The sequence below is a fragment of the Ailuropoda melanoleuca genome, chromosome 13 (genome assembly GCF_002007445.2).
Source record: "Ailuropoda melanoleuca isolate Jingjing chromosome 13, ASM200744v2, whole genome shotgun sequence".
In the NCBI taxonomy this organism is placed as follows: Eukaryota; Metazoa; Chordata; class Mammalia; order Carnivora; family Ursidae; genus Ailuropoda; species Ailuropoda melanoleuca.
This window is the reverse complement of record NC_048230.1, coordinates 6,150,725-6,166,605: the sequence shown is the minus strand read 5'-3', so window position 1 is coordinate 6,166,605 and position 15,881 is coordinate 6,150,725. Positions and strand designations below refer to the sequence as shown.

The 15,881-nt window shown below is 48.8% G+C and overlaps 1 protein-coding gene across 1 annotated transcript in view; it reads right to left on the bottom strand.

Moving 5' to 3' along the window:
* The window catches only part of RAB11FIP4 (RAB11 family interacting protein 4), an 80,688-nt gene extending 77,790 nt beyond the window's left edge, over positions 1-2,898 (bottom strand). Inside the window, exons 1-2 of the mRNA XM_019803673.2 lie at positions 2,811-2,898; positions 1,170-1,258 (exon numbers count right to left, since the gene is read on the bottom strand). Coding sequence (XP_019659232.1) covers positions 1,170-1,258; positions 2,811-2,817 — 96 coding nt within the window. The 5' untranslated portion in view covers positions 2,818-2,898. The remainder of the gene's footprint in view (positions 1-1,169; positions 1,259-2,810) is intronic.
* Between the last annotated feature and the right edge of the window lie 12,983 nt (positions 2,899-15,881).

Below are 15,881 nucleotides of genomic sequence, written 5' to 3'. Positions count from 1 at the left end.
TAGGATGTAGCCACGTGTGTTTGGAACAAGAGTTCAAAGTCTTGTAATAAACAAACCATTAGGTGAGGATAAAGGCAAACAGAACCATGGGGACTGTTTGTCACGCTTGCTGGCACAGAGCTCCTAAAGCCCTCGAAACTTCCTGAGTGATGGAAGTGTCCTTTGTCCCGAGTAAGGAGCCCTTGCCCAACACACTTGAGTTCCTGCTGAGGGGGTGACACAGGTGGGGCCCCTGGAGAGCCTCAGGTTGGGTCTGGCTACTGGAAAGTTCCCAAGGTGGGAACGTCCAGCTCGCCCACAACCCCACCTTGGGGAAGCTAGAAGGGCTGCATACGGGGTAATCGAAGTTTGCAGAGCTCCCGGTTGGTGAGCAAGCTGATGTGCTGGGAGGGTGGTGGGTCTGGGATCTCTGCACCCTCACCCCTGTGCTTTGCCCTTCGCATCTTTCCCAGGTGGCTGTTCCTGAGTCATGTGCTTTGTCAGCACCTTATCGCAAACACAGCGTGTTCCTGAGTTCTGCGAGTTGTTCCAGTGAATTTTTGAACCTGAGGGGTGTTGTGGGAATCCCCACATTTGTGGTCAGCCGGCATGAGTGCAGGCAGCCTGGGCCCCCCCATCTGGGGCTGCCCCTGAGTGGGGCGGTCTTGTGGGGCTGAGTCCTTGAACCTGGGGTCTGCGCTAACTCTGGAACTGAACTGAAGGAATTGTTAGGCACCTGGCTGCTGTTGAAGCATTGGGAGACGGAGGAGCTGGTGGGGGTTGTTGTTCGGGAAAAACCACCCAGGGGTCTGCTGGCTCCGTGGGTTGTGGCACAGGAGAAAAGAGAACAATTGCAGTCCTGCCTGTCCTTGACCTCAAATCTGTCACTTTCCCTGTCTGGGACTCAGTTTCTCCTTGGAACCAGAGGGTGGGGAGTAAAGGAGCTCTGTGAGGACCCCCCGGTCCCTACCCTCTCTGCTCTGGCTTCCCAAGGTGCTTCGTTGCTCAGGTTCCAAAAATTATTTCTTGACTTGGAAGCCAAAGGGTTTTCAAAAGGGGAGGCTCTGGGGCCTCCCAGACACCAACGAGGCAGAGCAAAGGCAGGAAGATCAGAAAGGGCAAGGCAGGGCCTTCGGGGGCTCCTCCACCCCTTCTCCTCGAGGAGCGGCCGTGGGCCTCCGCCCTCTTACCTGCTCCACACAGTCTGGGATCTCTGGCGTGCAGGGCAGCGTCCCCGCGCTCTCCATGGACAACACATCTTTCAGCAGCTCCTCACACCCTGCAGACAGACAGACAGCACAGGCTCAGAGCCTCGGGCTGGGCCAGGGCTGGGCCAGGACTCTGCAGATTACATTGAGACAGGTCCTTCCTTCCAGGACTTCTTCCACGGCTCTAACCCTAACAGAAAATGCACAAAAGAGAGACTCCCAAATGCAGAGGGCAGGTCAGGGGGCAAAGAGAATCAAGGAGGCCTTCCTGGAGGAAAGGATATAAGACAATACTCCCTGCCTGGTTCACAGAGAGTCCAAATGCACACATTCCTTTGAGCCTGAGGCCCTCAACAGCCCTGCAAACTCCAGGACATCTGGGATAGGGTCACCCTCAGAATGGCTCTACTTCCTGCTGACTCGGGGACACAGGTGGCCTCCTTCCACAGTTTCCTTCTTTTTTTTTTTTTTTAAAGATTTTATTTATTTATTCGACAGAGATAGAGACAGCCAGCGAGAGAGGGAACACAAGCAGGGGGAGTGGGAGAGGAAGAAGCAGGCTCATAGCGGAGGAGCCTGATGTGGGGCTCGATCCCAGAACGCCGGGATCACGCCCTGAGCTGAAGGCAGACGCTCAACTGCTGTACCACCCAGGCGCCCCTACAGTTTCTAAGCAAATGCCCCCATGTCTTTTCAGACAAAGGAGGTCACACCTGCAAAGCGCCTGGCATAGGCACGAGACAGGTGCAGTTGGCGGTGGTCCTACAGCCAACTCTATTCAGAAGGCTTTACGGGGGCCGTATGCAGCCCCTCCCAAACTCTCAGCTCGCTTCCCATCACCTCTCACTTCCAAGGAAGTCATTCCTGGTCCTTTCCACCCTCCCAGAACCCTAGGTATCCCACAGAGAACGGTTCACCCCAACAGGAAAACATGGCTTCTTTCGCAGATGGCAGCAAAGCCTCGCTGGACTGTGTCCTCTTCAGAGCCCACAGGGAGGCCTTGGCACAGTCACCTGGCTGGCGACCTAAGCCACTCTTTCCAGACAAGCAGTTTAGGAGTAAGAGTGGCCCTGAGTGGCCTCTGATGCCTGGGGGTCTCTCACAACTGCCTCTGAATTGGGGAAAGAGAGGGACTGTATAATGTCCCTTCAAGGGGGAGAGCTGGGGAGACTGGAAGGGACTGGGGAGTCCCGGGGAAGAGAGAGGGGAGGAAACAAAGAGAATGGAAGAGAAGGAGGAAGATGGGTGTCCAGCCCTGCCCACGGCTTGCCCACAGCTGTGCTGGCTTTAAAACTGTGAGTCCCAGGGCTTGGGAAACTGCTCGGGAGCTCGGTCATCCTGGAGGAAGGTGACCTGGAGGAGGACGCGGGAAGAAAGGAAAGCCATCGGGAAACTTCCTCAGCAGTACAGACGACGGGAAGGGTGGAAAAGGCCGTCCCACTGATGTGGGGACTCCATGGCAGAAGATCAGAGACCGTCCCACAACCCCTGCACGGCTGGGGCAGCTGCGGGAGCCCCGCTCCTTCTCAGCCCTGACGGGAGAAGCCCCAGCCGAAACCCAAGTCAGGCCAGCCTCCTCAGCTGGACAGGATCCTGGCAGACCGGTTCCCACGACGCTCTCACCTTTCATGGCGAACACCCCTCGGCAAAAGTCCTTGAAGTTGATTCTCCCAAGGTCGTTGGGATCCAGATATTTCACAAGTTTTTCCACCTGTGAGAAGGAAGGAGGGACAGGTGTGAGGTCCCCAGAGACGCTCATGGAGCTGGGGTGAGGCTGGCTGGGGAGGTTGGGAGGGAGGGACAACCAGCGGCCCCCTCCTCGGCCCCCACCCCACACCCTGGGGCCAGCACCAAGCCCCAGACAGTGGTGGGGTCACTCCGTTCTGCTAAGACCCACGGACAGCACGGGGAGCCTCTCGACAAAGACCGGCTTGTGGAAAGTCAGTGCTCTGATTTTTTAACCTAGTGGTTTCTTTCCTGCAAAAATAATTCACGCTCATAGCAGTCTCCAGAAAAGGGAATCAAAGCCTGCTGTTTCCCACTTAGTGGTTTCTTTCCTACAAAAATAGTACAGGCTCCTGTGGAAATTCCAGAAAAGAGAATGAATCAAACCCCGCTGTTTCCCATTTTCCTTGCTTTAAAACACATAGTTTTAACCACTTTTTTTTTTTTTGGTAGTTCTTAGAGACCCTTAGTCAACTTCCCCTGTCTATAAGGAGGAAATAATTATGTCACATTTGTATACATTCTGTAAAAATTTAACATGACAAATCAATTAAGATTTAAGGCAAAACCAATTATGGTCAAGACAGAGGTGACATTGGCAGAAGTTTGTAGGGGGCGGGGGGCACCAAGGGCGTTTCTAGTGCTCCATCTGGGTGCTGGCTGTGCAGAGAAGCCCACGGAGTTGTCTGCTCGTGGCCGGGGCACTTTTCTGTTCTATGTGTACTTTATACTTCCATTTAAAATAGTAAAAAAAATAAAGTTTGTTTAATAAAGGTTTTTCAGCCCAAAGGAGTCAGCCATTCTTGATGTTTGGAATGTTCTCTCCCGCTTAACTGTTTATCAGAAACCTATCCACACTGCCCAGCGGTCCCACCCGTATTTTTAGCGGTTATAAGACCCGCAGCCCGGTGGGTACACCCTCATTTACCTAACCACCCCAAATAGTTGGGTAATTTGGATTTTTCCCCACTTCTTGTCATTACAATTGATTTTGGGGGGTTTTTGCAGCCGTGTGGATGACCTGTCACCCCCCGGCCTCTCAGATCCTTGACTCATTGCTTTCTCCCCCATCCACCCAGTCGCCCTGAGGACTCACCCCTCCGCCAGGACCACTCACTCAAATGGCCCACTCCCTGGCCACACCCTTCCTTCCTCCCCACCCGTCTGCCGCCCGTGAAGTTCTTCAGCGTCACCCGGACTCCTCCCTCTCACACACGTCCAGCCCGTACCCAAATACCACGTCCTCAAGCACCTTCTTTTCCACAGCGCCCCTGGGATCCCGCCGGTCACAGACATCATCATCGCCCTTCTTGGCTGCTGAGGTCTCCCGATTCATCTACCCTCTCCCACTTTCAGCCCCTGCAACTCATTCTCCACTCCAACTGGATCATGTCACCACCTCCCCTGTTTAAAACCTTCCAGTGACTGTCCACTACCCTTAGGATAAAATCGAAACTCAGTAATGGCCTACAGGGCCCTGTATGATTTGGCCCTTCCGGCCCATCTCCTTCTCTTTCCATTCCTCACTGCATTCCAGCCACACCGGCCTTCAATCAACTCCTCAAGCAAAAGAATCTCTGTTCTGCCTCAGGGCCTTTGCACACACTGTCCTCGATCTCCAACGCTCGTCCTCCCCCTACCCCTATTCATCACCTGACTTTGATTCACCCTTCAGCTTGCTGTTTGTACCTGTATTAAACATTTCTCCCTGAGACAAGCTTGTCCTCACCACTCCCATGTAATTAGGGTCCACCCTTCTATTACCTTGCCTTGCAGCACCCTATACTTTTCCTTCCAACCATTTGCTGCGATTTGTAATTATATTAGTGTGATAATTGTATTAATTTATATCTTCCCCTCTAGAAAGTAAGCTCCCTGAGGGCAAGGATTATGTCTGTTTTTTAAAAAAGATATTATGTATTTATTTCAGAGAGAGAGAGCAAGTGAGAGAGAGCACAAGCAGCAGGCAGGGGCAGGGGCAGAGGCAGAGGGAGAAGCAGGCTCCCCAGTGAGCAGGAGCCTCCCGCAGAGCTCGATCCCAGGACCCAGAGATCATGATCTGAGCTGAAGGAAGACACTTAACCGACAGCCACCCAGGCGCCCCAAGGATTACGTCTGCTTTGATCACCACTGTACACACGGTAGTGCCCACCATGACCGGCATATAGCAGAAGCTTCACAAATATTTGTTGAATAACTGAATATGAATGGTTCTACAAATCCTCTAAATTTTAAAGGCTTTTGATAACAGTTGCCAAATTGTTCTCTGTAATGATGTCTTAATTTAGTCCTCATCCAGAGCCACTGACTTCAAACTCGCGAGATCTGGGTATATTTTCCTAGTTTTTGGCAATGACCAATTTTGTAAGAACTGTCTTTTCTAAGGAATTGGTGCCCTTCCCCTCCCCACCCCCACCGCCCATAGTTCCAGCGCCTGAAAGTCAGCTTCTCAATATTTCTTCCAGAAGCCTGCTTCTAAATCCACCTGCAACTGTGGCAGTCCCTCCACCCCCAGCACACAAGCAAACATTCGTTCCCTCAGTGGGCGCCTCCTGTATGCGGGGCACTCTGCTGGGGGCCGATGGCTGACCACATGTGTGGCCACACAGACGCACACGTGCCCATGCACACGCGCCGCCGTCACGCTCTCAACGTCAGGCACCTTCCCTCGCCTCCCAGTAATCCCCAGCAAGGTCTAAAACATCACGGAGCGAAGACGAGCTCCTTCTTGGACTCCTTTGGGGCTGGGTTGCAGGCGGTGGGTGCTGGGGCACCGGGGAAACGGTGGGGCGTGGTCCGCAGGCCACTCTTCCCGTGGGTGTTGTTAACACGGCCCGGCAGACACCCTCTCGCCCATCCCACCCACCACACGCTCCAAAGCCCAGGCCGTGCTGGGGATTCATCTACTGGTTAGGGACCATGTCTCCTGCATGCCCACAGGACAGGTCTCCGGGGGCGGCAGCTGCAGCCGGGGTCTGAAGCCCTGGTCACTGCCAGTGGCCTGGCATTATGGGCACGGGCCCTGCTGGCTCTGGAGGATGAGCGGTGACCAGAAAGAGACCCCAAACAAGCGTCTCTCCTCCCTCCCCGAGCTTGGCGGCCCTACACTCGGACCTCTATTCCAGCTGACCCTGCCTCTTCCACGTGGGTGTGAGTCTGGGGATGACGGGTGGGCAGAGCTCATACGCCCACTCTCTGTGACCCCCTGAGCCCGGTACCCACCGGGACCTCGGAATGCCAGGGGAGGAAGAAGGTGGCCTTCTGCCAGCTCCCACTGCAGCCAGAGCCTCCTCGGCCCTGCAGCTGCCCCCTCCCCCACAGCCAAGACAGCCTGATAGCACCAGGCGATGACGTGGTTTCTCAGAATAGCAATGCCCAGGTGCCACCTGCAGGGCTGCAGGGAGCCCGCCCACCACCCCAGCCGGAGTCCCACCTCCTCTCCCCCTGCCCTCTTGCCACTGGCACAGTGGGGACGCCGTGAACACGTGGACAGTACCTCCCAGCCTCCCGGCACTTCCCCCTATAATCCTCTCCAAGGTCGGGGGCGCTGCCTTAATTATCTCTGATACAGTCAAGGGGGGAGTCGTCACCGACGGTTGAGTGGCTGAGGTGGAGCCCCAGTCTCAGGTCCACCTAAGAGGCAGCTGGCTGCGCACTCGGATTCTGTAATCCAGGGCGTCTGTCACCCCCTGGGGTGGGAGACCCTGAGGGGTCAGGCCATCCAGCCCCCCGCCTCCAGGGAAGGCCGGCCTGGAGCAGAGGTGCAGGGGTGTTTGATGACAGGCGGATAGATGAGGTCCTGCGGACCACTGCGAAGTCCCTGAATACCCCAGAGCTAAGGCTTAGTCCCACGGGGCTCAGAGTGTGCAGGGAAGGCCACGTGAACAGCCGCGCACCCCTTGAGAAGGTGCACGGGACCACGGTAACGTTATCATAACAAAAATACCGATTATAGGAATAAACACCATCACGTTGGTTCAAGAACTCTCTAAATAAACAACAGCAGAGCTTCTGTGGACAGGTACTCATAATTCCTGCTGGGTTCGTGGCGGGCTTGCCAGAAACGACAGCAAGCCGCCAAACTCTGGCCCCACTCAATCTCATCTCTAGTCCTCCCAACAACCGTAACGGTAGCTACAATCACAGCCTCCCATTCTACAGCCGAGGAGACTGAGGCTCACGGAGGCTGGACGTTTAGACAGTCGCCGCAGTCGTGACTGTTCCTTGAACCCAGGTCCCTCTGCCCCCAGAGGGTCCGCTCGGGTGGTCTACTGCTCTCCCTGTGCTTCCCGCTGAGCTGTGCTCTCAGGCCCCCACCCTCTGCCCATCAGAGCATCTTTACCTGCTGTGGCTGGGGACCCCTTGCCTTGATCGCCAGGCATCTCAACCTTCCTGGACACCAGAGAACCTTTCTGAGCTGGTTGTGAGGATTCACGTGCCTAGCGGGCTCTGAGCAGGCCTAGCACAAAGGAAGGGTCACCAAGTGTTTGGTGCATTCCTCGGACCCCACCCTTCATTCTGTAGACAGGGAAGCCGGGTCCCAGGCAGGGGAAGCACTTGCTGAAGGTCCCACGGCAAGTACCGCAAATAACCCCCCATGTGTGGTCTTCACGGTGAAGTGAGGCCGCAGGCCATGCCAGCCCCCATACACTGCACCCACCACCCGAGGCTGGGCTGCCCGGGGGAGCGGGGCGCTCCACTGGGCTCTGGGCCGGAGGAGAAGGGCATCCGGGCCTGTCAGGACCCTGCAGGAGCCACGCGGTCACTGAAACCCACACAGCCAGGCCGTGTCTCTGGCAGTAAAATATTGATCTTTCCGTTCTGGGGCCACTCAATGACCAGTCTTCCCCTTCTATTTCTGTGTGCTTTCTCTCTGGGCTGGCTCTCCCCCACCCCACGCATCTCTCCCAGCACACACCAGCCTGTGTTCAGAGCCTCCCTGCCGCTGCTGCCTGATGGGTCACCAGCCAGATGCTCTGGAGCTGGTGACAGGCGCCCACGCCCCCTCATTTCGAGCTCTGCCAGCCACGCGGCCTCTAGCGAGCCATTTGCCTCTCGGAGGCCTCAGCGGCCTCATCCGAACAAGGAAAATTGGCACAGTGGGCAGGTGAGGCGTCTAGTAAGTGTGGCGGTGACTGTGACCAGTCAGGCAAATGCTTGGTGACCCTGCCTTTGTGTCAGGCCCGCTCAGAGCCCGCTAGTCACATGAATCCCCATGACCAGCTCTGAAGCAGATACTATTATTATTCCCATTGCCCAGGTGAGAAAATGGAATCACTCAGGGTGATGGTCCCACAGCTAGTGAGAGGCCGAGTTGGGATTTGAACACAGGCAGCTTGGCTCCAACGTTCATGGTCTTTACCAATAATTATTATTATTTCTGCTAATCTAATTGCTATTACCATTATTATCATCATCATCACAAGTTTGGGGGCTTGCTCTGACCAGAGAATGAATAAATTTGTCTTCGGCTCTCTTTTCACCTAGAAAAACTGGCAGGGGTGCGGGAAACCTTTACTGAAAAATTTGAATATTTAAAGGGAAAAGCATCATTTTAAATGTTGTGTTGCGACAGCACGTCTCCAACTAGTATCCCAGATGCAGCTTGGAGACAGACTTGAATTTTTAAAATTCAAGGCCAAGATTAAAAACCCAGGAAGCCTTCTGGTTTCTGTTAAGATGGAGTCAGTTCCCTACACTCCACCACTTCCACTCATTGGAACTAAAGACGCTGGACAGATTACATGAAGCAACTGAGGAGGGATTTTCTCTAGAGGAAATTCTAGCAGGCAAATTGGGAGGGAAATTAAGACTTGAAGTAAAAATGACAGCAAAAAACAAACAAACAAACAAATGGCTTGAAGACGAATATGGCAAGAAGTTTCCTGGTTTATTTTTCCAGCCTAGACTTGGGAAGCCCAAAGCCCAGAATTGCATAGCAGGTGTGAACGGAAAAAGCTTCAGAAGAAACTCTCCCTTTTTGATGACAGGCCAGGGAAAGGGGCCCTTTGGGGACAGAGTAGAAGAAATGCCATGGTTTAAAAAAAAAATCCTGCTCCCAGCCCTACCCCGAGGGAAGCCCCAGTCTCAAAGTTGGGGGTCGCAGGGGTACCAGCAGCCGGGCAGGCACCTAAAACCCCAGGGGAAGAAAAATCTTTCTCTGTGGAATGCGAATCTAGGAATTTCCAGGGGGAAATTCCTGTTAGTCATTTCTCTCTTGTTCTTCTCACCATTTCATCCTGGACGTATACCAGGCATGGGAGGGGTGAAACCTTAGAGGGAGGCCAAAGCCCCAGATTTCTAACCAAAAGGCCAGAAAAGGGACCCTGAGAGGAGAGGGTGCAGTCACAGAAAGGAAAGAGCTCAGGAATTGGATCCCATAAAGTCGTGTTTGAAGTCCTGGCCCCATTCCTGGGCTGCACGTACATGGAACTGACTAACAGCACACCAAAGGCTTGGAGAACTGAACTCCAGTGTAGACAGTGAACAGACTGGGCCAGGAGAGGACACACTTGAAGTGCATCCAAATAGTATTTCAAAGACTTTGAAAACTGAACTGCCATTGGAACAGAAGGCAGGTTGGGCTCAGAGATTTCCTAACTGGGTTGGTTTCCTGATTTCAACAAACAAAAGCCCCCAAACTGATGTGCTTTGGAGTATTTTAACAGGACTCAGAGTCTCATCATATAATATTCAAAACATCCAGGAACACGAGGTAAAATTACTTGACATGCAAAAAAAAAAAAAAAAACTAGGAAAAGCCCTATAATACACAAGGGGGGAGACAGTCAATAAATATCAACCCCAAGATGACCCAGATTCTATCATTAGAGGACAAAGACTATTTTTTAAAAATATTTATTTATTTATTTATTTATTTTAGAGAGAGAGGGCAAGGTGGGGGAGGGGCAGAGGGAGAGAGAGAATCTCGAATCCCAAGCAGTCTCCCTGTGAGGGCAGAGCCTTCCCCAGGCCCGATCCCACAACCCCCGGATCATGACCTGAGCCGAAATCAAGAGTTGGAGGCTCAACCGACTGAGCCCCCCAGGCGCCCCAGAAGACAAAGACTTTAAAGCAGTTAACCATGTTCCATGAAGGAAAGGTGAGCACTCTTGAACAAATGGAAATAAAGAAATTCTCAGCAGAAAGGTAGAACTTATAAAAAAGAACTGAACGGAAAAATACGATAACCGAAGTATTACAGATTGGTGGGATGGGATCGACAGCAGAATGGAGATGACAAAAAAAAATGGTGACCTTGAAGATGGAATGATAAAAATGATCTAATGTGAACAAGGGAAGTGACCAAAGATTAAGAGAAACATTGCATAAAAGAGTTGGCTCACTAAGATAAAACTATCTTAAATGTGCACACACCTAACGACAGACTTAAAAACACATGAAGCAAAAGCTAACAGAACAGGAAGGAGAAACAGACAAATTGACATTTCTCATTGGAAATCCCTAACACTTTTCTTCAGTGATCGATAAAGCTAGTTAGATGGGAAAACAACAAGGATATAAAAGACCTGGACAACAGTATTAATCAGCTTAACCTATAAACTGACATTTACAGCATTCACACTCAGTAATAAAAGAACACACATTCTTTCATGGTGCACAGAACATTCACCAAGATGGATCATACCCTAATGCTAAGTGAAATAAGTCAAGCAGAGAAAGACAATTATCATATGATTTCTCTCATCTATGGAACATAAGAACTAGGATGATCGGTAGGGGAAGAAAGGGATAAAGAAAGGGGGGGTAATCAGAAGGGGGAATGAAACATGAGAGACTACGGACTATGAGAAACAAACTGAGGGCCTCAGAGGGGAGGGGGGTGGGGGAATGGGATAGGCTGGTGATGGGTAGTAAGGAGGGCACGTATTGCATGGTGCACTGGGTGTTATACGCAACTAATGAATCATCGAACCTTGCATCAGAAACCAGGGATGTACTGTATGGTGACTAACATAATGTAATAAAAAAAATTAAAAAAAAGAGAGATGGATCATATCCTAGGATAGACGATATCCATCAAACCAAACTTAACAAATTTAAAAGAACTGGAATCATACAAAGTATGTACTCTGACCGTAATGAAATTAAACTAAAAATCAATAACAGAAAGACATCTTAAAACTTCCCAAATCCTTGGGAATTCAACAACACGTCTAAATAATCCACGAGTCAAAGAGGAAGTCTCGAAGGAAATTAAAAATATTTGAAACCAAATGAAATAGAAATACAACATAAACTTTAAACCCAAAGCAAGAAGAAGGAAAGAAATTATGAAGGGCAGAAATTTAAAAATTGAAAACAGAAAAACAGCAGAGAAAATCACTGAAACCAAAATCTGGTTCTTTGGAAAGATTAAATTGATGTAGCTTTAGCCAAACTGACCAAAAAAAAAAAAAAAANACAAAAAAAAAAAAAAAAAAGGAGAGAAGATACAAATCACAAATATCAGAAATGAAAGCAGATATCACTAGCCTCACAGACGTAAAAGGTTAATATGTATGGAAGATTTTTAGGGCAGTGAAAATACTCTGTATGGTATTATAATGAGGGATATATGTCCTTATTTGTGCAAACCCACAGAATGTCCAACACCAAGAGTGAAGCCTAATGTAAACTTGGACATGGGGTGATTATGATGTATCGAATTAGGTTCATCCTTGGTTAAAAAAAAAAAAGAGAGGGGCGCCTGGGTGGCACAGCGGTTAAGCGTCTGCCTTCAGCTCAGGGCGTGATCCTGGCGTTATGGGATCGAGCCCCACATCAGGCTCCTCTGCTATGAGCCTGCTTCTTCCTCTCCCACTCCCCCTGCTTGTGTTCCCTCTCTCGCTGGCTGTCTCTATCTCTGTCAAATAAATAAATAAAATCTTAAAAAAAAAAAAAGAGAGAGAGAAGTGTCATTCTAGTGAGTGAACTTGATGACGGGGGGAGGCTACACGTGGGGGGAGGCTGGGAGTATCTGAGAAATCCTGTACCTCCCTCACAATTTTGCTGTAAACTTAAAACTGCTTTAAAAGAAGGTCTTTTCCAAAAAGGTTCATAAGGGAAGACTACGAACATTGCTGTACTCATAATTTCTACAACTCCGATGAAACGGCTCAATGCTTTGAAAGACACAAACTATCAAAATTCACATAAGATGAATGAGATGATCTGAATAATGCCATCGCTCTTAAAGAAATTAATTTCATAGTGTAAACAGTTCCAAAAAAGGAAACTTCAGGCCCAAATAATTTCACCAAACGCATAAGAACAATATACATACATTCTACACCATCTCTTCCAGAAAACAGAAGAGGAGGGAGCACTTCTCAACTCATTTAATGAGGCCAGTATCACCCTGATACCAAAGGCGGACAAAAGCAGGACAGGTTTCCCCCCACCTTCCAAAAGTACAGCGTTCCTGTGATAAGCTGAAACGCTGTAAAGAAGCAGCAATGATCATTCACTTATACCGAAAATTGTTTTGAGCATTCCCAGACCTAAAAAATCTCTCTTAGGCTTTTCTGATACCTTGGGACTCGTCTTGCTAACGAATGCACAGAATAAATCAAGATAAAGAATTAGTGCTCAGGGACACAGTTCAAAGCCCTGGGAGCTGGTGCCGAGATGCTCAGTACGGTTCCCAGGGATGGAGCTTGGTGGGGCCGCTCTTGCAGCCGGGGGCACACGCTGCCTTGGTGACAGTTTGCTGCAAAACAAACTGAACGGGATTTTCACTTTTTGCCTTTTCTCTCTCTTTTTTAAAGATTTATTTATTTGAGAGAAAGAGAGAGAGAGAGAGAGAGAGCACACACATGTGAGCAGGGGGAGGGGTGGAGGAGAGGGAGAGAGAATCTCAAGCAGACTCCCTGCTGACCGTGAAGCCTGCCATGGGGCTTGATCCCAGGACCCTGAGATCATGACCTGAGCTGAAACCAAGAGTCGGACACCCAACTGACTGAGCCACCCAGGAACCCCTTGCCTTTTCTCTTAAAAAATGGAAATCCTCTTTGGATTTCTTTCATTAGCAAAAACGGGTACTGACATAGGTTTTTGTGAAAGTGAAGTGTTGTGTGTGCAGTTTCAAATGGGGGGGAGATACCTGCATACGAAAAGAACACTACAGACCAATATCCCGCTGAACATAGACGCAATGATCCTAAACAACATATTAGGAAACAAATATATGTATATGTGTCTGTATATGTGTCTGTACATATCCATGAATAATGCAACACAGCCATCACCACGTGGAGAGTAGCCACCAAGCTTCATTCGACACTGAAAAACCAATTGATGTAAGCTGAAGATGACCAAAGAAACCACCCCCCACAGTTTAGAGGGAACATACTTCAACATAATAAAGGGCATATATTGAAAAAACCCACAGCTAACATCACACTCAATGGTGAAAAAGTGAGAGTTTTCCTCTAAGATCAGGACCAAGACAAGGATGCACTCTCACCAATCTTATTCAACACAGTACTGGAAATCCTAGCCACAGCAATCAGCCAAGAAAAAGAAATAAAAAGCATCCATATTCGCAAAGAAGAAGTTCAACTGTCATGATTTGCACATGACATGATATTATACATTAAAAACCCTAAAGACTCCACCAAAAAAACTATGAGAACTAATAAATGAATTCAGTATAGTTGCGGGATACAAAACTAATAGCTAGAAATCAGTAGCATTTCTATACACTAATAACAAAGTAACAGAGGCACCTGGGTGGCTCAGTCGGTTAAGCATCTGCCTTCTGTTCAGGTCATGATCTTGGGGTCATGGGATTGAGCCCCACGCCAGGTTTCCTGCTCAGTGGGGAGCTGCTTCTCCGTCTTGCTCTGCTCCTCCCCACTCGTGCTCACTCTTTCTCAAATACATAAAATCTTAAGAAAAAAATGAACAAACAAAAAAAACAAAATAGCAGGAAGAGAAATTAAGAAAACAATTCCACTTACAATTACACCAAAAAGAATAAAGTATGTAGGAATAAACTTAACCAAGCAGGTGAAAGAACTATACTCTGAAAACTAAAAAACACGGATGAAAGATATTGAAGATGACACAAATGGAAAGACAATCCATGCTCACAGTTTAGAAGAAGTGATATTGTTAAAATGTCCATACTAGCCAATCTACAGATTCGGTGCAATCCTTATTAAAATACCAACAGCCTTTTCACAGAACTAGAAAAAATTAACAGTATGAAACCACAAAAGACGCCAAATAGCCAAAGCAGTTTTGAGAAAGAAAAACAAAGCTGGAGGTATCACAATCCCAAATTTCAAGATGTACTACAAAACTGTAGTATTCATTTTTTTTAAGATTTTATTTATTTGACAGAGAGAGAGAGAGTAGCACACTCCCTGCTGAGCAGGGAGCTGGATGTGGGACTCGATCCCAGGACCCCGGGATCGTGACCTGAGCAGAAGGCAGACGCTTAAACAACTAAGCCACCTAGGTGCCCCCAAGACTGTAGAACTCAAGACAGCATGGTACTGGCACAAAAAGACCCACAGATCAATAGAACAGAATAGAGAGCCCAGGAATAAACCCATTTTTATACGGTCAATTAATCTGACAAAGGAGGCAAAAATATGCAATGAGGAAAAGACAGCCTCTTCAATGAACTTGGGGAAACCTGGACAGCCACATGCAAAATCATGAAACTGGACCACCTTCTTACACCATACACAAAAATAAACTCCAAATGGATTAAAGACCTAAATGTGAGACCTGAAACTGTAAAACACCTAGGAGAAAATGCATGCAGTAAGCTCTCTGACATCAGCCTTTGCAATGTTTTTGTAGATGTATATCCCGAGGCAAAGGAAACAAAAGCAAAAATAAACTTTTGGGGCTACATCAAAATAAAAAGCTTCTGTACAGCGAAGGAAACCATCAACAAAATGGAAAGCAACCTATTGAATGGGAGAAGGTATTCACAAATCTGATAAGGGGTTAATATCCAAAATATCTAAAGAACTTATACAAGGCAACACCCCAAAACCAAATAATCTGATTAAAATAGGCAGAGGACCTGAATAGACGTTTTCCCCAAAGAGACAGGTGGCCAACAGACACTTGAAAAGACGCTCAGCATCACTCATCACCGGGAGAATGCAAATCAGAACCACAATGAGATGTCCCCTCACACCTTGACAGGTGTGAGCCATTCTGGCTAAAATAAGAAAGACAGGAAATAACAAGTGTTGGTGAGGATGTGGAGAAAAAGGAGCCCTTGTGCACTGCAGGAATGCGAACTGGTGCAGCCACTGTGGACAACAGTAGGGGGGTTCCTCAAAAATTAAAAAATAGAATTATGACATGATCCAGTCATTCCACAGCTGGGTGTTTACCCAAAGAACACAAAACCACTAATCCGAGAAGATACATGTGCCCTGTGTGTGCCGCAGTGTCGTTTACAGAAGCCAAGATACGGAAGCAACCTGTGTCCACTGACAGACGAAAGGACAAAGATGTGCTATCTACACACAACGGAATGTTACGCAGCCATCAGAAAGAACGAGAGCTCGCCATTTGTGACAACACAGGTAGACCCAGGACGTATTACGCTCAGTGAAATCAGTCAGACAGAGAATGACAAAGACTGTGTGATTTTGCTTATATGTTGAATCTCAAACACAAAACAAACACACGAAAAGCAGAAAAAGACCCATAAATACAGAGAATAAACTAGTAGCTTCCAGAGGGCATGGGGATGGGGTGTAAGCAAAATGGGTAAAGGGGAGTGCGAGGTACGGGCTTCTAGTTCTGGGCTGGGTAAGTCATGGGATGAAAGGCACAGCACAGGGAAGACAGTTGATGGTAGTGTATAGTGTTGTATGGTGACAGGCGGCATCTACACTTGTGGCCGGCACAGCATCGTGCCTAGACTTGTGGAATCACGATGCTGTCCACCTGAAACTAATGTTACAGTGCACCAACTATATTTCAAGAAAA